Source organism: Artemia sp. Qi Xiang Cuo, chromosome 13 (assembly GCF_049724085.1).
Source record: "Artemia sp. Qi Xiang Cuo chromosome 13, ASM4972408v1, whole genome shotgun sequence".
Classification (NCBI taxonomy): Eukaryota; Metazoa; Arthropoda; class Branchiopoda; order Anostraca; family Artemiidae; genus Artemia; species Artemia sp. Qi Xiang Cuo.
In genome coordinates, this window is record NC_142806.1 from 62657055 (window position 1) to 62682689 (window position 25635).

At 33.4% G+C, this 25635-nt stretch overlaps 1 protein-coding gene across 1 annotated transcript in view; it reads left to right on the top strand.

Annotated features, from left to right (window-relative positions):
• The window catches only part of LOC148945529 (coiled-coil domain-containing protein 39-like), a 107237-nt gene that overhangs the window by 53447 nt on the left and 28155 nt on the right, over nt 1–25635 (top strand). The window contains exons 7-8 of the mRNA XM_089099258.1: nt 10656–10762; nt 12827–13030. Coding sequence (XP_088955384.1) covers nt 10656–10762; nt 12827–13030 — 311 coding nt within the window. The remainder of the gene's footprint in view (nt 1–10655; nt 10763–12826; nt 13031–25635) is intronic.

Here is a 25635-nt window from a genome sequence, read left to right on the forward strand (position 1 = left end):
AAACTTGTAAGCAAACGTGGACTGAAACACTAAGGCTTTTAGCCTACTGTCAATCCCTTTACTTTCCGTAAATAATCACAAACTATGTTTTTTGGTGAAACTAGGCTGTTATTCAAGTCCAGACAAATTTTATGTTTATTAAGTGTAAAGTTGTTCGATGCCATGTGGTGTTCGTCTCTTCGTCCCTTTCCGTATTAAGAGGACTTATTGGGACTGGCGATTGTCTATTGGTGTAAAAAATTTAGTGTAAACCTTATTCTAAAATTTAGTGTAAACCTTATAAAAGATAAAGTAAAAACTACATGACCAGTATGGTTTCGATATAATAATAAGTATAAAATTTTTTTTTTCATCTGAAAGTCAGGAGCATCATCAAAACTAAAAACGAACAGAAATTGTTGCATATAAGAGAGAGGTTGCCCCCTCCTCAATACCTCACTCTTTATACTAAAGTTTTTTTTACTTTTAAAATGGCTTATTATTTAATTAGACGGAGCTTGTGTTTCAAGACTTGCTCTTAAAGAATTAGAAACAAAATTCAAACTTGGAAAAAAAAACACGCAACCATGATCTTACTTCCGAAAAAAAATACAAGATTCCACATGTTTGCAGATGGGAGCTTGAAACTTCTATAATAGGGTTCTTGGATGCGCTGGATCTGATGGTGTGATAATAAGACTCGATAAGTTTCAATAAAATTGTATTACTTTTAGAGGGTGTTTCCCCCTTTTTTGAAAATCAGGCAAATCTTCACAGGCTCTTAGCTTTTAATGGGTAACGCTAATCTTAATTAATCTAATGTATTTGGAATTCACATATTTAGTCGATCTTTTTGGTACCTCTATTGACATCAAAATTCTGTTTGGTGGAGTTTCTGTTATTTTTGAGCCGCGTTGCTTCTTACTTACAGTTCGTTACCAGGAACTTTTTGATAGATGGCTCTCGGCGTTTCATAGATTATCCTTACAGAATAGTGATCTTTTCTGTTCTGCTATAGCCATATGTGTTTGTACGAATTTTTATTAAGGATGTATTCCCTGAACCGAAGAGCCTCAAATTTTGTTCAAACAGGTGGGTGTTAGGGGTTCTGACTTTGGGCCCGACTTTGTTTTGGCTCAGGCTGGTTTGAAACTTACAAGTTTCAAACCAACCAGGTTATTCCGAAGAAACCCCAATTTGTACAGAAAAAATTAAGCTTGGATCACGGGCCCGCCAAAAAAAAAGCAATTTTTCTTATCTACTTAAAACTTTTACCCTCAATTTCCTTGGCCAAAGGTGCCCTACCTCAGCAAAAAAAGGCTCTAGTATGGACCTCCCCCCCAATCAACTGGAACTGCTTGAATATTAAACCCGTTCACGAGTACTGGGCTAATACACACACAAAATGTTGTTTTTCCCTAAACATGGGCTGAAAAAGTGCAAAATTCCAAAACCCCTGGAAATTTCACTTGGAATTTCTTGGCTCATATTAACCCTAATGTAGAAACAAAATCATAGGTTGTGGCAAGGCCCGCCACAAAGGACTGAAAAGGAATTATTTTGGAATTAGCTTGAAGTGTCTGGGGATTGTTCTCTGGGCCCGGAGGACTTTAATTTTGGGGAAGGGAAAGGATGTTAGAGGTCCCAAAATGGGAAGAATAAGTTTGTGTTTTTTTAACTTGCATCTGTAAGTCCGTGAGACAAAAGTAGCCTATTCTAATTTCAGGTAAAAATTACATTGGGATTAACCCCCCCCCCACACACACACACACAAACACAAAAAAATAAAGGTGTTTTCCCGTTTCTTAATTTCGTCAGCGTTGGTAGTAGTATGTTACCTTATACTTCTGGGCCTTTACGTTCCATCCTATGATATTCTGGGCCTTTACGTTCCATCCTATGATATTCTGGGCGTTTACGTTCCTTCCTATGATATTCTGGGCCTTTACGTTCCGTCCTATGATATTCTGGGCCTTTAAGTTCCTTCCTATGCTATTCTGGGCCTTTACGTTCCTTCCTATGTTATTCTGGGCCTTTACGTTCCTTCCTATGCTATTTGGGGCCTTTACGTTCCTTCCTATGCTATTCTGGGTCTTTATGTTCCTTCCGGTTTTTTGGTAGGTAATTCTATTCTACAGGGGCATTACACCCTTTCAAAGAGATTTACGCAATTTCTAGTTCAAGGTATATACATGCTTTTTTTTACCATCTTTTGAATTCTATAGAAGCTATAGCAATTTGAAATATCATATGGAATTCTATGGAAGCTCTACACCTTTTCAAAGAGAGTCAGTACTCCCTTATCATATGGAATTTGGCCCCCGTACCAAACAGGTTTTTCTGGTAATTCTATTCTACAGGGGCATTAAACCCTTTCAAAGAGATTTACGCAATTTAAGGACAAATTTTTCTGACGTAGATGTCTAGTTCATGATATACAAGTTTTTTTTTAGGTTAAATCCGTGGTCATTCATCTGTAAGTTGATTAGTAGGTTTTTTTTTTTTTTAAACTTGGCTAATAGGTTTTTAAACCTATTACTACTAACGCTACATGCATTCCATTTTTGGAACTAGGAGCGAGATTGTGTGATGCTATCAGACTGGTTCCGTTTCACGGGTTCATTAATAGAAGGACTATTGTTTTTGAAAAGGTTAATTACGTCTTTAGTTTACAAGATTTGTGATTTTTTTACAAAAAGGTATTTGAGTAAAGATATTGCGATGGTTAAGAATGACTCACAGGTAATTAAAGAATGAGAAATGGGATGCTATAATTAGAATGGTTTTAGGTTGAAATTTGTTACGTAAAAATAACTCAGTTATTTGCTTGCGTGTATAGGAATTCCCATGTTATTTGCTTGCCTGTATTTTGTGTTAAATAAGTAGTTTTTGTATCTTTTAAAAGAGCTTTAAGGGGTTTGAGAGACTCAGTTGCCTGATTCCGTGTGGTTTTTCTTTACTTAGTGCTCATTAAAAACGAAATTTTTGTGTTAAATCAGTAGTTTTTGCATCTTTTAAAAGAGCTTTAAGGGGTTTGAGAGACTCAGTTGCCTAATTCCGTGTGGATTTTCTTTACTTGGTGCTCATTAAAAACGAAAATTGTGAGTTGAATAAGTAGTTTTTGTATCTTTTAAAAGAGCTTTAAGGGGATTGATAGACTCAGTTGCCGGATTCCGTGTGGTTGTTCTTTACTTAGTGCTCATTAAAAACGAAATTTTTGTGTTAAAATATTTCAGTAGTGTTTGGTTGTGGTTTACCTTGTCACAGTTACATTTACTTGATTTTTCAAAGTTCATTTTGAATTTCTTTCGCTGAAATGCAAGAGTTGGAATAGTTCAGTAGTGTTTGGTTGTGGTTTCCCTTGTCACAGTTACATTTTCTTGATTTTTCAAAGTTTATTTTGAATTTCTTTCGTTGAAATGCAAGAGTTGGAATATTTCAGTAGTGTTTGGTTGTGGTTTACCTTGTCACAGTTACATTTTCTTGATTTTTCAAAGTTCATTTTGAATTTCTTTCGCTGAAATGCAAGAGTTGGAATATTTCAGTAGTGTTTGGTTGTGGTTAACCTTGTCACAGTTACATTTTCTTGATTTTTCAAAGTTCATTTTGAATTTCTTTCGTTGAAATGCAAGAGTTGGAATATTTCAGTAGTGTTTGGTTGTGGTTTACCTTGTCACAGTTACATTTTCTTGATTTTTCAAAGTTTATTTTGAATTTGTTTCGTTCAAAAGCAATAGTTTTAATATTTCAGTAGTGTTTTGTTTCTGTTTACCATGTCACAGTTACATTATATTTATTTTTGATAGTCCATTTTGAATTTCTTTCGTTGAAATGCAAGAGTTGGAATATTTCAGTAGTGTTTGGTCGTGGTTTACCTTGTCACAGTTACATTTTCTTGATTTTTCAAAGTTCATTTTGAATTTCTTTCGTTGAAATGCAAGAGTTGGAATATTTCAGTAGTGTTTGGTTGTGGTTTACCTTGTCACAGTTACATTTTCTTGATTTTTCAAAGTTCATTTTGAATTTCTTTCGTTGAAATGCAAGAGTTGGAATATTTCAGTAGTGTTTGGTTGTGGTTTACCTTGTCACAGTTACGTTTTCTTGATTTTTCAAAGTTCATTTTGAATTTCTTTCATTGAAACGCAAGAGTTGGAATATTTCAATAGTGTTTGATTGTGGTTTACCTTGTCACAGTTACATTTTCTTGATTTTTCAAAGTTCATTTTGAATTTCTTTCGCTGAAATACAAGAGTTGGAATATTTCAGTAGTGTTTGGTTGTGGTTTACCTTGTCACAGTTACATTTTCTTTATTTTACAAATTTCATTTTGAATTTATTTCTTAGAAATTTAAGAGTTGGTATATTTCAATTGTTTTTTTTCTTTTAAGAAATTTCATCAGGTTATCGATAATTTTTAATAAATTTAAATTTTTATATTATATCTTTTATATTAAATTTGTTGTATATTTATGAAGTTCTTTGTTGGCGTGTACCTTGTCACAGTTACATTTTCTTAATTTTTCAAAGTTCATTTTGAATTTCTTTCGTTGAAATGTAAGAGTTGGAATATTTCAGTAGTGTTTGGTTGTGTATTACCTTGTCACAGTTACATTTTCTTGATTTTTCAAAGTTCATTTTGAATTTCTTTCGTTGAAATGCAAGAGTTGGAATATTTCAGTAGTGTTTGCTTGTGGTTTACCTTGTCACAGTTACATTTTCTTGATTTTTCAAAGTTCATTTTGAATCATTCAAGAAACGTGATTAAACACGTTTTTAAACTACATGCTATTTGCATGCCTTTCCTTGGCACCTTTCCAAACGAGCGGGGATTCCCCGCTGGTTCCTACCCATTGCAACAAAGTGAGCAGTACGAAAACTCCACGTTTTGAACAAGGCTGTTTTTCTAGACAACACCCCCACAGAGCAAGCCTGACACGGGTAGGACACTCACCACCAAGGTCAGGTTAGGTTAGATTAGGTTAATTTACCTAACATTTCTAGGTTAACTTACATCATGTTAAGTGGCGCGCGACTTAACCTGATGTAATTTAACCTAGAAATGTTAGGTAACTTAACCTAATCTAACCTAACCTGACCTTGGTGGTGAGGGTCCTACCCGTGTCAGGCTTGCTCTGTGGGTGTGTTGTCTAAAAACCAGTCTGGTTGAAAACGTGGAGTTTTCGTACTGCTCACTTTTTGCAATGTGTAGGAACCAGCGGGGAATCCCCGCTCGTTTGGAAAGGTGCTAAGGAAAGGCATGCAAATAGCATGTAGTTTAAAAACGTGTTTAATCACGTTTCTTGAATGATTCAAAATGAACTTTGAAAAATCAAGAAAATGTAACTGTGACAGGGTAAACCACAATCAAACACTACTGAAATATTCCAACTTTTGCTTTAAAGAAAATGAAATAAAAAATGAAGTTAGATACATCAATAAAAAGTAAATGAAACAATCAAAACACCAGAAAAAAAAAACAGAAATATTCAAAATCAATAATAGAAACTAAAGATATTAAAAAAATCCTTTGAAAAATCATGAAAATTTAACTGTTACAAGGTAAACCACAACAAAACACTACTGAAATATTCCAACTCTTGAATTTCAACGAAAGAAATTCGAAATGAACTTTGAAAAAGAAAGAAAAAGTATCTCTGACAAGGTAAACCACAACCAAACGCTACTGACATATTTCAACTCTTGCATTTCAACGAAAGAAATTCAAAATGAACTTTGAAAAATCAAGAAAATGTAACTGTGACAAGGTAAACCACAACCAAACACTACTGAAATATTCCAACTCTTGCATTTCAACGAAAGAAATTCAAAATGAACTTTGAAAAATCAAGAAAATGTAACTGTGACAAGGTAAACCATAACCAAACACTACTGAAATATTCCAACTCTTGTATTTCAGCGAAAGAAATTCAAAATGAACTTTGAAAAATCAAGAAAATGTAACTGTGACAAGGTAAACCACCATCAAACACTATTGAAATATTCCAACTCTTGCGTTTCAACGAAAGAAATTCAAAATGAACTTTGAAAAATCAAGAAAATGTAACTGTGACAAGGTAAACCACAACCAAACACTACTGAAATATTCCAACTCTTGCATTTCAACGAAAGAAATTCAAAATGAACTTTGAAAAATCAAGAAAATGTAACTGTGACAAGGTAAAACATTAGCAAACACTACTGAAATAATAAAAATCTTGCATTTAATCTAAATAAATTAAAAAATTAATATTAAAAATAATTATTATGTCACATTTACAATGTTAACAACATCAATAAACATCAGAAATATAAATAAAATTTAATTTAAACGAATTTAATTAAAAATGAACTTTGAAAAATCAAGAAAATTTAACTTTGACAAGGTAAACCACTATCAAACACTACTGAAATATTCCAACTCTTGCATTTCAACGAAAGAAATTCAAAATAAACTTTGAAAAATCAAGAAAATGTAACTGTGACAAGGGAAACCACAACCGAACACTACTGAACTATTCCAACTCTTGCATTTCAGCGAAAGAAATTCAAAATGAACTTTGAAAAATCAAGAAAATGTAACTTTGACAAGGTAAACCACAACCAAACACTACTGAAATATTTTAACACAAAAATTTCGTTTTTAATGAGCACTAAGTAAAGAACAAACACACGGAATCCGGCAACTGAGTCTCTCAATCCCCGTAAAGCTCTTTTAAAAGATACAAAAACTGCTTATTTAACACAAAAATTTCATTTTTAATGACCACTAAGTAAAGAAAAACCACACGGAATAAGGCAACTGAGTCTCTCAAACCCCTTAAAGCTCTTTTAAAAGATACAAAAACTACTAATTTAACACAAAAAATTCGTTTTTAATGAGCACTAAGTAAAGAAAAACCACACGGAATCAGGCAACTGAGTCTCTCAAACCCCTTAAAGCTCTTTTAACAGATACAAAAACTACTTATTTAACACAAAATACAGGCAAGCAAATAACATGGGAATTCCTATGCACGCAAGCAAATAACTGAGTTATTTTTGCGTCACAATTTTCAACTTAAAACCATTCTAATTATAGCATCCCATTCCTCATACTTTAATTACCTGTGAGGCATTCTTAACCATCGCAATACCTTTACGCAAATACCTTTTTGCAAAAAATTCGCAAATCTCGTAAACTAAAGAAGTAATTACCCTTTTCAAAAACATTAGTCCTTCTATTAATAAACCCATGAAACGAAACCAGTCTGATAACATCACACAATCTCGCTCCTAGTTCCAAAAATGGAATGCATGTAGCGTTCGTAGCAATAGGTTTAAAAACCTATTAGCCAAGTTTTAAAAAAAAAATCTACTAATCAACTTACAGATGAATGATCACGGAATTAACCTAAAAAAAAAACTTGTATATCATGAAATAGACATCTACGTCAGAAAAACTTGTCCTTAAATTGCGTAAATCTCTTTGAAAGGGTGTAATGCCCCTGTAGAATAGAATTACCAGAAAAACCTGTTTGGTACGGGGGCCAAATTCCATATGATAAGGGAGTACTGACTCTCTTTGAAAAGGTGTAGAGCTTCCATAGAATTCCATATGGTATTTCAAATTGCTATAGCTTCTATAGAATTCAAAAGATGGTAAAAAAAAAAACATGTATATACCTTGAACTAGAAATTGCGTAAATCTCTTTGAAAGGGTGTAATGCCCCTGTAGAATAGAATTACCTACCAAAAAACCGGAAGGAACATAAAGACCCAGAATAGCATAGGAAGGAACGTAAAGGCCCCAAATAGCATAGGAAGGAACGTAAAGGCCCAGAATATCATAGGAAGGAACGTAAAGGCCCAGAATATCATAGGAAGGAACGTAAAGGCCCAGAATAGCACAGGAAGGAACGTAAAGGGCCCAGAATATCATAGGAAGGAACGTAAAGGCCCAGAATATCATAGGAAGGAACGTAAAGGCCCAGAATATCATAGGAAGGAACGTAAAGGCCCAGAATATCATAGGATGGAACGTAAAGGCCCAGAATATCATAGGATGGAACAAAAAGGCCCAGAAGTATAAGGTAACATACTACTGTTGGTTCAATTAAATTGAAATGAAGCGTAAAGAGCGAGGAGGCGTTGAGGAGGGGACAGCCCCTTTCATATATGGAATAATTTATGTTCGCTTTAAGTTTTAATGTCACTCCTTACTTTTAGTTAAAAAACTTCTTTTTTTATTTAATTTTTGAATGTTTTTGAATTAATACAGGTTTTGATTTTGGCTCACCGTACATGCATAATTAAAACAAAATTTGTATATTAATTTTACTTTTATTTTGTTAAATGGCTTTCTCAAAAGTGTTTAATTTTACTTACGAACGTTTTAATTAGTAATAAATATACGAAACTTACGAATTAACTTACATAACGAACTTCTATATTCATATATTTTTAATACCTATATTAGGGGATTCTGCCCCTAGTCAATACCTCGTTCATTACGCTAAAGTTCGAATTTTGTTCCTATTCTTAAAAAATGACCCCTTAATCACAACGGCCGTTAATTAGAATAAATAGCTCTTATGAAAGTACTAAAAAAATCTTTGGCTTAAAGAGCGAGTTATTGACTAGGGGGTGAACCCAATCATATACATAATAATTTCAGATCGTTTTAAGTTTTGATGTTGCTCCTTACTTTCAGCTGACAAACTTTCAGCTGAAACTTTCAGCTTTCACGTTTTTTTTTTTTTTTATTTAATTTCTGATCGTTTTTTTAAATAATGCTGGAAAATCCGGTGCCCCCTTCATATTAATGTCCCTTCCCCCATGAAAATTTCCGCCTTGGAAAGATCCTCCTACATAGCCCCCCGACCCCCCCCCCCACTACCAGAAAAAATCCCCATTGAAAACGGCTGTATACTTCCCAATAACCAATACTATATATAAATATTGGGTACAGTTCATAACTCTCAGCCCTCCCCCCTGGGACTTTGGGGGATTAATTCATCCTAAAATTCATAGTTATTATATTTTCGACCATGCTGAACGAAATGGCTATCTCAAATTTTGATCGGGTGACTTTGGAAAAAAAATGAGCTTGGGAGGGGGCCTAGTTGCCCTCTATTTTCTGGTCACTTAAACAGAGAACTAGAACTATTAATTTCCCTTCAAATGAGCCCTCCCGCAATATTCTAGTACCGCTGGGCCAATACTATCACCCCTGGGAAAAAAAAAACAAATAAACACGTACCCGTGATCTTTCTTCTGGAAAAAAATACTAAATTCCACGTTTTTGCAGATTGGAGCTTCAAACCTCAACAGTAGGGTTTTCTGATACGCTGAATCTGACGGTGTGATTTTCATTAAGATTCTATCATTTTTAGGGGGTGTTTTGCCCTTTTTTTGACAATAAGGTAAATATTTTTAGGCTCATAACTTTTAATGGGTAAGACTAAACTTGTTGAAACTTATATATTTGAAATCAGCATAAAAATCTGATTCTTTTGGTGTATCTACTGGTATCAAAATTCTGTTTTTTAGAGTTTCGGTTACTATTGAGCCGGGTCGCTCCTTACTTACAGTTTGTTACCACGAACTGTTTTGTTTGGATGGAGGAGGAGCCTGTCTAGCTGTGTTGGCCTCAGGTGGCTTGGTGTTGCAGTGCATTGTTAGTAGCTATAGTAGTAGTAGTGGTTTAGGCTATACATTTGGGGTGTGTGGATCATCAATCTAATCTCGTCCATATTTACCTTGTGATTTTTATTTTTTGCAGTAGATCCCTCCACCTTCCAAAAAAATGTATGTTTTGTATGTGATTATAGTGGGAAGCTATAATTGGGTATAGTATTGTGGTGCAGTATAGTGGGAAGCTATAATTGGGTATAGTATTGTGGTGCAGTATAGTGGGAAGCTATAATTGGGTATATTATTGCGCTGCAGTATAGTGGGAAGCTATAATTGGGTATAGTATTGCGATGCAGTATAGTGGGAAGCTATAATTGGGTATAGTATTGTGGTGCAGTATAGTGGGAAGCTATAATTGGGTATAGTATTGTGCTGCAGTATAGTGGGAAGCTATAATTGGGAAGGCCTATAGTATTGTGGTGCAGTATAGTGGGAAGCTACATGTATTGACAGTTGTTTGATGACTTAAAATATAAGTTTTTGCTCAAGAATCCCTTAGAAATTTCTGCTAACACCTTTCCGTTAGGTCATTAGTGGCTTATTAACGTACATTAATTAAAAAAAAAACAAAAAAAAGTAAAGTGCCATATTAAAACTAAAGACGACAAGAAATAGTCATATAACAATTCCACCTTTGGTGGAAGTTCTTGAGGGCTGTGTTTCGCAGAGAGCTGAATTTCTAAGGAACCAAGGAAAGGCTATGAGAACATTAATTAGCCATTTTACATTTGGTATCTCATCACAAGAGCAAAAAAGCTTTAAAAAAGGGATCAAGTTAATATAAAAACGATTGCTGTTCATAACTACGTAATATTAAGTTGTAGATGCTTTCTTATTTGTAGTACATGAACCTTGAAATCCGTTTTCGGTAGAGGGTGTGTTTTTTTTTGTTTTTTTTTAAAAATTTATTTTAGCAGACGCTTGGACAGCATTATTTTAAAAAATAGCTGATATTCTTTTTCTTCTTTTTTTATTACCAAAATCAACCTAATAAGTATTTTCAGAAGAATTGAAGGAACAACAAGAGCAGAAATTACAGGAGAAGCTCAAGCTGGAAAGACTGTTAAAAACACGACAAGGTGGGATAGAAACCCTTCTGGCCAATATTGTGGTAAGTTCTATTCGCTCGCTTCAGTAATGTTTTCCCTAAATAATATTATTTTTTTTGTTATTGTACCTAAAACGAAAGGATGTATATCAGACTTCTTAATGAGTTAGAAAGTAAAACATATTTTTCCGATTTTTATCTACTTGCTCTTGTATCTGCATGCATAATTTCATCGAAATTGAAGCAATAAAATACCGAAATACCGAAAGCAATATCGAAACTGAAGCAATCAGCTGCGCAATAAAATACTGACGATTTTTATTACATTCAAATCCTTCTGCACAAAACTGGAGTGCAGTTATGCAATCCTTCTGCACAAAAATTTATGCAGTGGCACCAATTGGGGACGGGGAAGTAATCACCCCTCATATTTTGAAACAATATTGTTTTTCTAATTTTTTTTTATTTACTAAACCCTTTCCCCCCTACTTTCGTGAATGGGCATAATTAGTCCGGTGAAAAGTTTAAAGACCTTATTTTTGCTATCCTGTTTGTTAGGAAAACGCGAAATACATACCAAAGAGAAAAAGAGAGATTATATCCTGGAATGATTACAATCCTTCTGCACAAAAATGGATGCAGTGTCACCAATTAGGGGCGGGGAAGCAATAACCCCTTATATTTTGAAACAATATTTTTTTTCTAATTCTTTTTTAATTTACTAAACCCCTTCCCCTCCTTTCTCATGATTTGGCATAATTGCTCCGGTGAAAAGTTTAAAGGCCTCATTTTTGCCATAATGTAAGTTAGGAAAATGTGAAATAAATACCAAAGAGAAAAAGAGAGATTATATCCTGTAATTTGATAGTAGAAAGTGGGATTGGTTTTATCAGATTATACTTGTGGCATAGTGTCGCTAGCTAATCACATTGCGCCTTATTTTTTTGAAGGCAAATAGCACTTAATTTTTATTTTTTATTTATTTTAAAACCTACTGTGTAAAATTTTAAGTTACTAATAAAAACGAATATTTAAAACCCTCCTAATTGGTCCTTCTATGTGAAAATTTTAGCCAAAAACTTTTTGTAATTTTTAGCACATACAATCATTGAATTCAATAACATTTTATCGGAAGCCACTTTATTTCTCTAACAAAGAACTCGGACAAAATCTTTCCCTAGATTCAAATAAAACTTTTCAATGTTGAACAAAAAAAAAAAGTTTTGAAAAAATTACGGTTTGAATTTGTTTCTCTTAAATTCGTGTTATTTTCAATGTGTCAGAATGCGTATCAACGTGTAGTGATCAGTGTATCAAGTGATACACTTGATACACTTGATACTTTCATCAAGTGATACACTTTGATACACGTATCAACGTGTATCAACGTGCAAGCCTTAATAATGTACAGCTTTTAGGGAAACATTAATTAATGACTGCTCTTTGAGTAAGTTAAGCTAAAAAAGTTTTCCAACTAAAAGTAAGGAACAACATTAAAACCGAAAGCGTAGAGATGTTATTCCTTATATGAGGGGAGCTACCCCTTAATACCTCATTCTTCACTCTGAAGTTTTTTATTATATTAAAGAACTTCTTATTTTAACTAAATTACCCTTGTGTTTCAGGAGCTGTTCTTAATGAGTTGGGACAAAAAGTCTATATTTAGTGTAAAGAGTGAGGCATTGAGGAAGGATTTCAGTCTCGGTTACTTTAGTTCAATTAGCCTTATAGTTTCAGTTACTATTAGGCCAGGTCACTCCTTAATTGCGGTTCGTTACCATGGACTGTTTGATTGCTGTGGAATACTAGGACTGCAGGCCATACGAAGGATAATCATCGCATTTCTTTCACAGCTTCTTAAGTTTTATTCGTTACTTGAACATGTGTATCCCTCGTGTTGTTGTGGCTTATAAGAACTTCCTTGAAAATTTGCTTCAAAAATTTGAAAATTTTAGCGAGTAAAAAGAAAGGAAATATTTTTAATACATGTTTTTCTACAAGTAATTCCTTTGTTCTTTTCTTTCGGACACAATAATTTATTCTCGTACTTGGTTTTCTTTTTTTCTTTTTTTAATAGTTTTTCTACTTGTGGTTCCAGATCAAATTATTTATTGACTTTTTTTCTAGAAAATGGAAACGGAAATGATCCAATTGGAAGCAAAAAGTGTAGAAATCGTCAAAGAGGTTGAAATATTGCGTCAAAAAGAGAAACATTGCCAATTTGAATTAGCTAACTATAAAGCAAAAATTGCAAGAACAAAGATGCTTATTGAAAAAATTCGAACAGAAATAAGAAAAAAATGTAGAACTTGTTCGAAAACAGAGCAAGAGGTAAGTACTTACAGTTTTGAGAACGTGATTTTGATTTGACAATTTTTACTTAGAGTGCCTTACATAACAGCTAATGTGAAAGTCTGGTATTAGGTCAGTTAAGTAAGAGAAATATATAGTTGTATTTTGCCCCTTTTTGTCAAGAAAAAAGTACCTACACTTTTGATAAAACCATTTTGATTTGGAAGTAGGTCAGTCAAAGTAAAGGTAAGCATTTACACTTTTCAGAATGTGATTTTGATTTGAAAACTTTTACTAAATGTGCCTTACATAACAGCTATTGCGAAAGTCTGGGATTATATCAGTAAAGCAAGATAAATATATAGTTTTATTTTGCCCCTTTTTGTCAAGAAAAAAGTACTTATTTTTAAAAATTAGTATTGAAAAATTAGCACAGGAGTCTTGGTAACAAATTTATTTATGCAGTGGCATTTAAATATTCTTGTGAGTTTTTTTGATCAATTATAATAGTTTTTCTGTGCATTTTGCATATATTAAATGCATAAAACTGATCAATCAAATATATAAAAAAAAATGTACAACTGTATAAATACAAGTATTTAATAAAATACCATAAGCATGTCAATCTATCGTATGATACACAATCACAAGAACTTACACAATTACAATCACACACAATACACAATCACAACCACAAATCACAAGGACTAAAGCATAAGAGTTAATCACAGTTTAAGACTTTTTTCCGTCTTTGCAGCTAAGAGTTGAAAAATTATTTGTCAAGAAGACATCTTGATTTTGGAAACATGTTTATATTCAAAATTTTCTAGCCAAAATGGTTTTAAATTTTTCAGCAAATATACTCGTCACTCATTCAATCCAAAAGCTCTAAAACACTTGTATCTCTAACTTAGAACTGGGACATCTTTCTCATAAATTCAAATAATAATAACCAATGTTGAACCCCAAAAATTTAATCACAGTTTGAATTTTTTTCGGTTCAATTCGATTTATTTCAATGTATCAAGATACGTATCAATGTGTGGAACAGAACGAAGACAGCTTTAATAGTGTGCAGCTTTTAGGGCAACAATCATCAATAACTGCTCTTTGAACTTTTTCTGTAAATTGCTCTGGAATGCCAGGACTGCAAACTATACGGAGGATTCTCATCACATTTCTTTCACAGCTACTTAACTTTCGCTGTTTACTTGAACTTGAGAATCTCTTATGCTCTTGCGGTTTATAAAAACTTGCTCCAAAAAGGGATACATGTGATATACTTGCGGAATCAACCATGCTTGATGATAAGAGAAAGATGACCAACACTAAAGCCCATTTGAATTCAAGGGCCATCTTCCAAAGCTCGCCCTAAAGAAAAAGAAATACTCTATAAGTTATTTGATGCAAAAAAAGGAAAACAAATGTTTACGGTTAAGTTTGTCAACCACCAGAGCCAAAGAAGAGTAGGACAAAATTAAAATTTGATTTAAAACTGTTCTCAGAGATATTTTTTGTATAAGTCTAGAGAAGGGCTGTAGAGAAGGAAATAGGTTAAGAAAACAATACGTACTTCATAATATGCAGAACAACTATAGCTAATAGGTTTTGCATGCAAACTCGCTATAATTTACCCCCAGCCCCCTTAGTGTGCCAATATGTAGCTTAAATTATATATTTTTAATGCATCCTGCCACCCGTCACTTGTTTTTCCTTTTCTTGTTTTGTCACAACTCAAAGGTACGCAGGTTGAAACACGACATACGGATTGAAAGAATAGATGGGAAATATATAATTTAGGCTATATATTTGCATATTTTGGAAAAATTGAAAAAACGAAGCATATTTTTTACTTTTTTGGGAGGTGGGATGGCATTGGAGGATAGGGATGGGGATAAAGTGTAGCGGGACTCTATGAAAAATGAGTTATTGACAATTATTCGCGTATTATGAAGTATAAATTATTTTCTTAACATATTTCCTTCTCTACAGGTCTTACTCTAGGCAGTTACCCCATTTTCCAAGAGATTTTCAGCTAAAATGAACTATCCTCCAATGCTAGCCCACCCCCCAAAAAAGTAAAAGAAATATGCTCTATTTTTTTACTTTTTCCGAAAGGCGTTTTCGAGTGAAACTTTATTGACACCTGCAATTTTCAGAAGCCCTCTTTTGAAACACATATGGTTGTACCTTGCTCAGAATTTAGTCTTGTATGCACCAAAGTGATATAAGTTGCTTATAAGACTACTAAAGGTTTTTGCATTGCACAAAGACTCAAAGAGTGTTTGAAAAACCGAGTTGCCATATTCGTATATCATGTCACCACTAATCTCCATCAGTCATATTAACCTTTATAGATTGTATCCTGATACAAGACAAAAAAAAGAGGAAAAAAACAAAAAAGGGACAAATTTAAACCAAATGTAATAAGAATCCTAAACCATTGGCGACCAGCAATTTTATTTTATTTTTTCGAACATTTTTAAGACTGCAATTCCTGGGTAATTTATTGCATTTTTACTATTGAATCTTGAGCTGCGTTTCCATGGTGGTATGTGGAGTAGATCTTGACGAAACGAAAAAGTGTTAACGTATTTTCTTATACACCTTATAAGAAAACCTTCGAGACAATCAAAACTCAAAAGATATGAGGCTGCTTGACAACGCTATAATAAAACGATTGAAACGAAGTTTCTCGGAAAGCCTGTGAAGCAGGTAGTCAGCAAATAGTGTGAGCGCTCTTTCGAACAATTTGTGGTAAGTTCGATCTGTAAGTAAGGCGCAACTCGGCCCAATAATAGCCGCAACTCTAAAAAACAGAATTTTGATACCAGAATTTTTAAGTTGAAAAAACGTGTTTTTTTTATTTAATACAATAAGGTTTGGCTTTTTGTCCCTATTCTTTAAGAATAGCTCCTGAGTCACAATGACCATTTAAAAGAATAAAAGGCTTTTTTAAAGCACTATAAAAAACCTTAGCGTGAAGAGCAAGGCATAGAGAAGGTTTAAGTTTTAATGTTGCTTCTTACTTTCAGTTAAAACTAAGCTCTTTGCTTCGCTCTTTACTTTGGTTGCGCTACTGCAGTGCTTTTGAAATGGACAAAATAGAAAGTAATTTTTAAGCCTTGTTTAACTGAGATTATTTATTTGAGGCTTGATAATGTTTGGTTACAGTCTTCTATAGTTATGCACCAGCGAGCATAGAGAGCAAGAGATCCTTCTGATTGTGGGGGAGTGGAAGAAGCCCCAAAAAAGGACACCATTAGGCTCAAGTCTTTTTCTGGCTTTTGCTGAACATTTAAATAAATATTGAAGAAGAAGGGAATGTCATGATTTCCCCTTTCTCTCCCCGTTCTGAGGAATATCTTTTAATTACCCCTCTGATATAGGAGCTACGGTGTGACAGCCCCTTTCTTTTGCTCTTATTCGGACTCCACCCTAGAAAAATTTGAAGGGATGCACTTCTCCGGGGATGACCGAGACATTTTTGTACGAAACCAAACTTAAATAATAAAAAAAAAGTTGCCCGACGAAGGGGATGCAACTTTCTTTTATATTTGAGAACGCCTTGGATAAACAGTTTATAATTAAAAACAATAATTAAAAAGCGATTGTCATTAGAAACCAAACTTCATTAAGAAACAAGTTTTGATTCCAGTATCTGCATCAACAAAATCCATTATTTATATTAATTCTTTTTAGAAAATTTGATTAATTTTAATTTTGCTTATCAAAAGCTATTAGCATGAGGAAGTTTGCTTAATTTTAGAAAAATTGGGTTAAAAAGTTCAAAAGGAGAAGTAATTCGGACTAAAACTACGCAATGGAGTTCAAAACCTATGAGAGCACTAAAGCTACTCTCTATCCAAATACGAAAAACGGCCATTTTGGCCTGCATAGAGCCGAAATGTCATCAAGAGAAAATCAGACGAGCGTTCATAGAGGACTTATATAGCCTAAAAGATTCAGATTCAACTTTATACGTTTACTAAAACACATCGTGAATGTATAAATGGGCAAGTTACAAAATTTACAGCCCTTTCCTCAGGGGCTGTGGGGGCTCATGTCCTCTCTAGAGGCATAGTATTGAACCTTCAACAATGATTAATCAAATGGCTGTTTCAAACTTTTGATCGGATGTCTTTAGAATAAAGAGGTGCCGGAGGGGGAAGAGTTACTTCTAAATCTTTTTGGTCACTAAAAACGGACACAAGTATATTTATTTCTCCCTAAATGAGCCATCGTTTGATCTTTTAGGACTATTGGTTCAATACTATCATTTCTGGGAAAATAATAACGCAAAATAAACAAACACTCATCCGGATTTTTCTTCTGGCAAAAATACAAAATTTCACATTTTAGAAGATAGAAGCTTGAAACCTTCACCTTACGTTCTCTGCTCTGTTATGCTCTGTTATGTAATTTCATTTTGACTTTTTGGTTCGTTTGACTTTTTGAGTGTTTTCCTCCTTTTTTTTTAAATTTGGCTAACTTTCTCAGGCTTTAGCTTCTGATGAATCATTAAACTTAATGAATTTTATATATTTAAAATCAGCATAAAAAGAAAATTCTTTTAATGTATTTATTGTTATCAAAATTCTTTTTATTTAGAATTTTCGTTACTATTGGGCCGATTCGCCCCTTACTTACAGTTCTATATCAAGCAATGTTTGATTTAATGAATTTGGTTCTGCAGCGCTCTATATATTGATTAAATAAAAAAAAACAAGTTTTTTGAACTGAAAGTAAGGAGCGAAATTAAAACTTAAAACGAACAGAAATTATTCCGTATATGAAAGGGGCTGCCCCCTCTTCAACGCCTCGCTCTTTACGCTAAAGTTTTTTATTGTTTTAAAAAATAAAGTTGTGGGACAGAGTCAAACTTCAGCGTAAAGAGCGAGGCGTTGAGGAGGGGACAGCCCCTTTCATATACGGAATAATTTCTGTTCGTTTTAAGTTTTAATGTCGCTCCTTACTTTCAGTTTAAAAAACTTGTTTTTTTTTTTATTTAATTTCTGATCGTTTTTTAGTTAATGCAGCTTTTATTTTGGCTAACCGTTACTGAATAAGTAAACAAAATTTGCATAAAAATTTTACTTTTCTTTTGCTAAATGGATGTCTTTATAAATTAACTTACATAACTAACTTCTATATTTTTATATTTTTCTTCTGGCAAAAAATACAAAGTTGCAGATTTTTGCAGATATGAGCTTGAAACCTTTGTAATAGGGTTTTCTGATACGCTGAATCTGACGGTGTGATTTTCATTAAAATTCTTTCACTTGTAGGGGATGTTTCCCCCCTCTTTAAAAAATCGAGAAAATTTTCTCAGGCTCGTAGCCTTTGATGAGTAATACTAAACTTAGTAAAATTTATATATTTAGATCAGCATTATAAACCCATTCTTTTGATAAATTTATTGACCTCAAAATTTTTAAAGCGGTGAAAAGTTTTGATCACTATTTAAACGTATCGCTTGTTTTTTTATTGTTTTTTTTACTATGTATATTTTAATACGTATATGAGGGTGGTATCCACTTAGTCAAAAACACGCTCATTAAGGTAAAAGTTAAAAAAAAATTGATTCACAAAACCCAGAATCACAAAGGCCCTTTAATTAGAATAGATAGCTCTTTTGATAGCACTAAAAAAACTAGCTTAAAGACCGAGGTATTGACTTGGGGGAGAACCCCCTCACATACGTTATAATTTCTATTCGGTTTAAGTTCTAATGTTGCTTCTTATTTTCAGTTGAAAAAACTTGTTTTTTTTATTTAATTTCTGATCGTTTTTTAAATAATGCTTGGAAATCCGGCGCCCCCTCATAGAAATGTCCCTTACCCCAAAGAAACATCCTCCACGGAAAGATTCTCCAGAGTAACCCCCTCCTCTAGGCCCTCCCCCGCCAGAAAAAAATCCTTCCGGAAAATGTCTGTATACTTCCCAATAACCAATAAATAAGGCTGGCAAGTCCGGCGCCCCCTTCATGGCAATTTCCCTTTCCCCATGAAAACTTCCTTCATGAACAGATCCTTCAACATAACCCCCGAACCCCCCGAACCAACCCATAACAGAAAAAAAAACCTCTTGAAAACTTCTGTATACTTCCCAATAACCAATACTATATGTTAACATTGGGTAAAGTTCATAACTTGTAGCCCTCCCCCTGGGAATTTCGGGGTATTAAGTCATCCTAAAAGACATATTTATCATATTTTCGACCATGCTGAACAAAATGGCTATCTCAAAATTTTGATCGGGTGACATTGGGAAAAAAATAAGCGTGGGAGGGGGCCTAGTTGCCCTCCAATTTCTTTTTTGGTCACTTAAAAAGGGCACTAGAACTTTTAATTTCCGTTCCAATGAGCCCTCCCACGATATTCTAGGACCACTGGGTCGATAAGATCACCCCTGGGGAAAAAAAACAAATAAACACGCATCCGTGATCTTTCTTCTGGCAAAAAATGCAAAATTCCACATTTTTGTAGATAGGAGCTTGAAACCTCCGCAGTAGGGTTCTCTGATACGCTGAATATGATGGTGTGATTTTCATTAAGGTTCTATAACTTTTAGGGGGTCTTTCCCCCTTTTTATGAAAATCAGCCAAATTTTCTCAGGCGCGTAACTATTGATGGGCAGCACTAAACTTGATGAAAATTATATATTTGAATTCAGCATTGAAATCTGATTCTTTTGATGTATCTATTGCTATCAAAAACCCGTTTTCTAGAGTTTCGGTTACCATTGAGCCGGGTCGCTCCTCACTTACAGTTCGTTACCACGAACTGTTTGATTTTGAATTTTGTTCCAACTATTTAAAAATTATCCCTTAATCACAAAGGCCGTTAATTAGAATAAATAGCTCTTATGAAAGTACTAAAAAATCTTCGGTTTAAAGAGCGAGGTATTGACTACGGGGCGAACCGAATCATATACGTAATAATTTCTGTTCGTTTTAAGTTTTGATGTTGCTCCCTACTTTCAGCTGAAAAACTTTTTTTTTTATTTAATTTCTGATCGTTTTTTTAAATAATGCTGGAAAATCCGACGCCCCCTTCATAGTAATGTCCCTTCCCCCATGAAAATTTCCACCTTGGAAAGATCCTCCTACATAGCCCCCCTACCCCGCCCCCACTACCAGAAAAAAAACCTTGAAAACGGCTGTATACTTCCCAATAACCAATACTATGTGTAAACATTGGGTAAAGTTCATAACTTTCATCCCTCCCCCCGGGGAAATGTTTGATAGCAGTTTGTGTTGTCAAGAGCAACGGCCCAAGTTTTATGAAATGTCTCAGCTTCTATGATATTGCAATTGCAGGAACCAATGAAGGCTGGAGTTTTTCGAGGTACAAAAAAGACTGGAAAGAAATATCGAATAGACAAGCAATGATCAGGGGCAACGCTGTAGCGTTGCCTATAGTAAAGGCCATACGGCTCCAATGTTTTATTATTTATTTTATTTTTTTTTGCCAGAGGCACTTCATAAGGAAGGAGTCGTCGTAGAAACTTCAAAAGGGGGCTCATTCGAATAGAAATCGAGAGTTCTAGTGCCCTTTTTAATAGTTGAAAATGATTGGAGGGCAACTACCCCCCCCCCCGCCCCTCATTCCCCCAAACACAACCAATCTAAACTTTAAGACAGCCATTTTGCTCAGCGTAGTTGATTTCCAGATATAAAATGTATTTTTGAGGAGGGTTTCACAACCTTCAGGGCAAGGGTTTTAAGTTATGCCCTGGGGGCATATAAGGTTTTTATAGAACGTGTTCTCGTAGAAACTTCAAAAAAGGCTCGTTTGATTGGAAATTCAAAGCGATAGTGCCCTTTTTTATAGTCGAAAATGATTGGAGGGCAACCAGCCCCCCCCCCACGCCCATCATTACCCCAAACACATCAAATAAAAATTTTTAGTTAGCCATTTTGTTCAACGTAGTTGATTTCTAGATAGAAAATATATTTTTGAGGAGGACAATCCCCCACAACCCTCAGGGGTCTTAAGTTATGCCCTGGGGGCATATAAGGTTTATATAGAAGGCGTTGTCGTAGAAACTTCAAAAAAGGCTCATTCGATTAGAAATTCAAAGGGTTAGTGCCCTTTTTAAAGTGCTTTTGGGCGTATCGGATCCATAAACCCATCCATAAGAATTTCAGGTGACCATTTTGTTAAAAATAGATCAACCATCAGATATTCAAACTCCAGGGTCGACACAACCTCTTAGGGCGCAGGGACAGGCGTTGTAAGTTATACACCGGGGATTCATATGGTTTTTATAGAAGGGATACTCGTATAAACTTCAGAGAGGGCTCATTTGACTGAAAACAGAAAGTTCTAGTTCACTTTTAAAGAGTCAAAAGGGACCGAAGCTTAATCTAGTCCCCCACGTCCTTTTTCCTCAAATCCATCCGATAAAAATTTTGAGATAGTCAGTTTGTTAAAAACAGTTCAAACATCAGATAAATAAAAACCCCGAGGTTGACACAAACCCAATTTTTTCACTTTGATATTGTTACTTTGATATCATTTTTGATACTTTGATAAATATTTGATTTTTTTTTTTAAGTTTGATTTTGAAATAAGGAATTTTTAAAAACTTGAAATTTCTTGCAATCAAAAATAAAAAAAAAATTAATTAAAAAAACTTTCCGAAAAAATAATCTTTTCAAAGAAAAGTAAAGGCCATTTTAAACCTAAGCTCAGCAGATACAAATACATTTTAAAATTCAAACCCAAAACGACCAGAAATTACTATTAAAGAATAAATGAAACCCAAAACGAACAGAAATTAAATAAACAATCATAGCAAAAACATACAACAAGTAACGATATAAATGAATTACTAGATCTCAAAGTGAGTAATGCTTAGATTGAATATGAAAATCAAGCTTAAGACGAAAAAAATATTTTCCTATTGAAGTACAAATGAAACTTAAAACGAACAGAAATTAAATAAACAATCAATGCAAACAAACATATAATAGATATTAATGTAAATTAATAAATAAATCTTAAAACGAGTGAAACTTAAATTGAATATGCAAATCAAGCTTGAAACGAACAAAAATTACCACAATCAAGTGTTTGGGTATGGCCTCCTTCTCTCACTGTAAAAGTCTAAAACCTACCGCGTCATTGGTGCTTTACTGAAAACTATATGCGTCTTGAACAGTATTAGAAAGTATTAACAACATCAAATTGAATATTTGATGTGTTATGACATTAATTGTTGAAAGATTCATCAGTTCAAGAATTTATTTCGCTGTAATTGTATTTTTATTTTCAATGCTGTAAGAACTGGAAAAAAAATATTTGTAATATAATTCGTTTTCAGTTAAGCGCCAATGACGCAGTAGGCTTTTGGTTTTTATTTATAGTTAGGGAAGGAGGCACTATCCAATCACTTGTTTGTAGGGAAACTATATTCGTCTTTAACCACTTTAAAAAGAGCTAATAAATTCAACTGAATATTTGATATTAATTTAATAATAAATTCAACTGAATGATATTAATTGCTGAAAGCTCATCAGTTCAAAATGTTACTATAATTTTAATTTTTATTTTCAGAGATAAGTACAAAAGAAAATATTTGTCACAAAATTGGTTTTCAGTAAAGCGCCAATGACGCAGTAGGTTTCAGAATTTTACAGTGAGAGAAGGAGGTCATACCCAAACTCTTGTTTGTGGTGATTTTTGTTTGTTTCAACCTTGATTTGCATAATCAATTTAAGTTTCACTCGTTTTAAGATTTATTTATTAATTTACATTAATATCTATTGTATGTTTGTTTGCATTGATTGTTTATTTAATTTCTGTTCGTTTTAAGTTTCATTCGTACTTCAATAGGAAAACATTTTTTTCGTCTTAAGTTTGATTTTCATATTCAATCGAAGCATTACTCACTTTAAGATCTAGTTATTCATTTATATCATTAATTGTTGTATGTTTTTGCTATGATTGTTTATTTAATTTCTGAGCGTTTTGGGTTTCATTTATTCTTTAATAGTAATTTCTGGTCGTTTTGGGTTTGAATTTTAAAAGGTATTTGTATCTGCTGAGCTTAGGTTTAAAATGCCCTTTACTTTTCTTTGAAAAACTTATTTTTTCGGAAAGTTTTTTTTTAATTAATCTGAATAAATACTGAAATGAGATTATTCTAGAACGTAATTTTATTCAAAAAATAACTTACTCTAAGCATTAACTTACCCCTTGGAAGGCTAGTGGGCTAGTTAAAAGCTAAAAAAGGGCACAAAAGAAGAGAAGTTTAACGATATATTTAAAAAAAAAACCTTAACAAATGAGTATTCATCGTATCAATAGTTGAGCAGTGAAACATTGTAAGGGTCGTAAGACTTCTTGCAAGGCTCGTTGGCTAGTAAAAAAAAGATAAAAAAGGCCACAAAAGAAGAAAATATTAACGATCTATTTAACAAACCTTAAAAGTAAGCTTGCATCATATCAATAGTTGAGCAGTGATGCATTGTGTAACAATACTGAAGTTTCTCCAGACATGACAAAGAAATACAATGGATTACAATTTAGAATGTTATCGGGTCTTGATGCCGGAAATGTTAATTGTTTGGAACGGATATCAAGAAAAAGACACCGATTTGAAAACAAAGATATGTTTCTATTGGCAAAACCTACGACTAATTTAAAATAATGAATATATACCTCTGAGGATGTTCCCTTGAGAGCGTTCTGAGGATGAAATGATTACCCTACATCATTGGGAGCTCTAAGAATATTTTTATGGCCCTAGAAGAAGATGTAGGAAGAGTCTTATTTTTAGCGTACATGCATTTATGGGGGATTCTCATCTCTTTAAGAATAATATAAAGAAATCCTAGGGACAACCTGAAATAATATATCTAAATGACGAAAATACTAAAGAGAGTGGAAGGAGGTAAATCGCAGTTGCTACAAACACTGTCCCCACTTTACTTGGACGGCTTCTGAGATTACATTGTCACTACACTGCAATAGTATCATCGGTCAATAGTAACCATCCGGTCAAACAATAATAAAAATCCCCGTCTCCGAAGATTGTAAAAACAGTAGTAAAAAGTAATGATGCTTGTCAAATTCGAAAAAGTGAAAGTTGGTATTGATCGAAGCGGAAAAATGAGAAATGCTTTTGAGATCTAAAAACGAGAAAACGTAATCACGGAAATTATTATAAGCTTTTGGAGTAAAAATCTTGTAGAGTCCAAAAGTAACAGACAAGCGTAGCCCAAATTTCATAATCATAGGCAGCGCAATAGCGCTGCCTCAGTAAAGAGCGACGAGTTCGTCGGCCAGAACATAATTTGCACTTTACTGAAAAAATATAAATGTTTTTACTTTTATAACTTTGATAGATCAAATAATATTAACATTTTTATTACTAAATATAAGTATTTTTATGTTAAACTGACAAAGCACATTTATTTGTGTTTTTTTTTTAAGTGATGTGCAAATTATATTCTTGCCTGCGAAGGTACAGGGGTTTTCAGCCCTACTCAGGTTAATTTCTGCCCGTTTTTAGTTTGACTCGGTTATTTATTGTAATTTCTGTTCGTTTTGGGTTTCATTTATTTATCGATGCTGATTTGTGGTAGTTTCAGGCTTGGTAGATTATTTGGTTTTATTTTTGCTTATTTTTTGTTTAATGGAGTTCTTTACTTTTCTTTGAAAAACTTATTTTGTGGAATTTTTTTTTTAATTAATTTTTTTTCGTTTTATATTGACATAGTCTTTTTAGAGAAAAATAAAATAATAGTTTAAATCTTTTCGTTTTCTTCAGAATTTATAGTTTGGCCTGCTATTTGTATGCTGGTGAAAAATTTTCAGCAATTTTTAACAACATACACCCTCTTAAAAATATGGGCACAAATAGTAGTGTTCAATTTAGTTTCATACCTCCTCTAGTTGACCTGAAACGGAAAACTTGATACCATTCGCAAAAAAAAAATCTGTTTACTTTCTTTGATAGCTTGGATACATAATCAATCAATCAATCAATTTATTAATACTAAAAAAAAAAATTACAAACGTAAGGTTTTTACACTATCATAAACACTATTATAAAGTACATAAAAAAAAAACATACATATACAAAAAAACAAAAAAAAAAAAGACAAAACAAAAAACAAAACTGTAACAAGACAAGGACATTTATCAAATAGGGGATTTAGAAGGAACTTAATATACAACTGAAAAATATTTAAATGAAGAAAAGACATAAAAAATTAGGATAGAATCAAAAAAAATTTTGAAATCTGAAAAATATATTAAATGAAGAAAGAGAGACGTATAAATTAGGATAGAATTCGAAAAAATGAAAAAGGGGAAAAATTATTATACTGGAAAGACACGGTGAGAAACTGCCTTTGCAGAAAGAGATAGAGGGGCAGCAAGAGGGATGGAGCTGCATAGTAGTATGGATTGATAAATAGGAGACCTCTGACCTGCTATTGATGATTGTTTAGGTAAAATAAATCTGCGATAAGAGCTACGTAAAAAAGAAGAGTACCTACCTGAGCATGACAGAAAGAAAAACTGCTGCAGAGACGGTGGAAGTGTACCTAGAAAAGCAGAATGCGCTAAATAAAGGTAACTTACCCACAATACGATCCAGCGGAGCTATTCTGGTATCATTATAAAGAT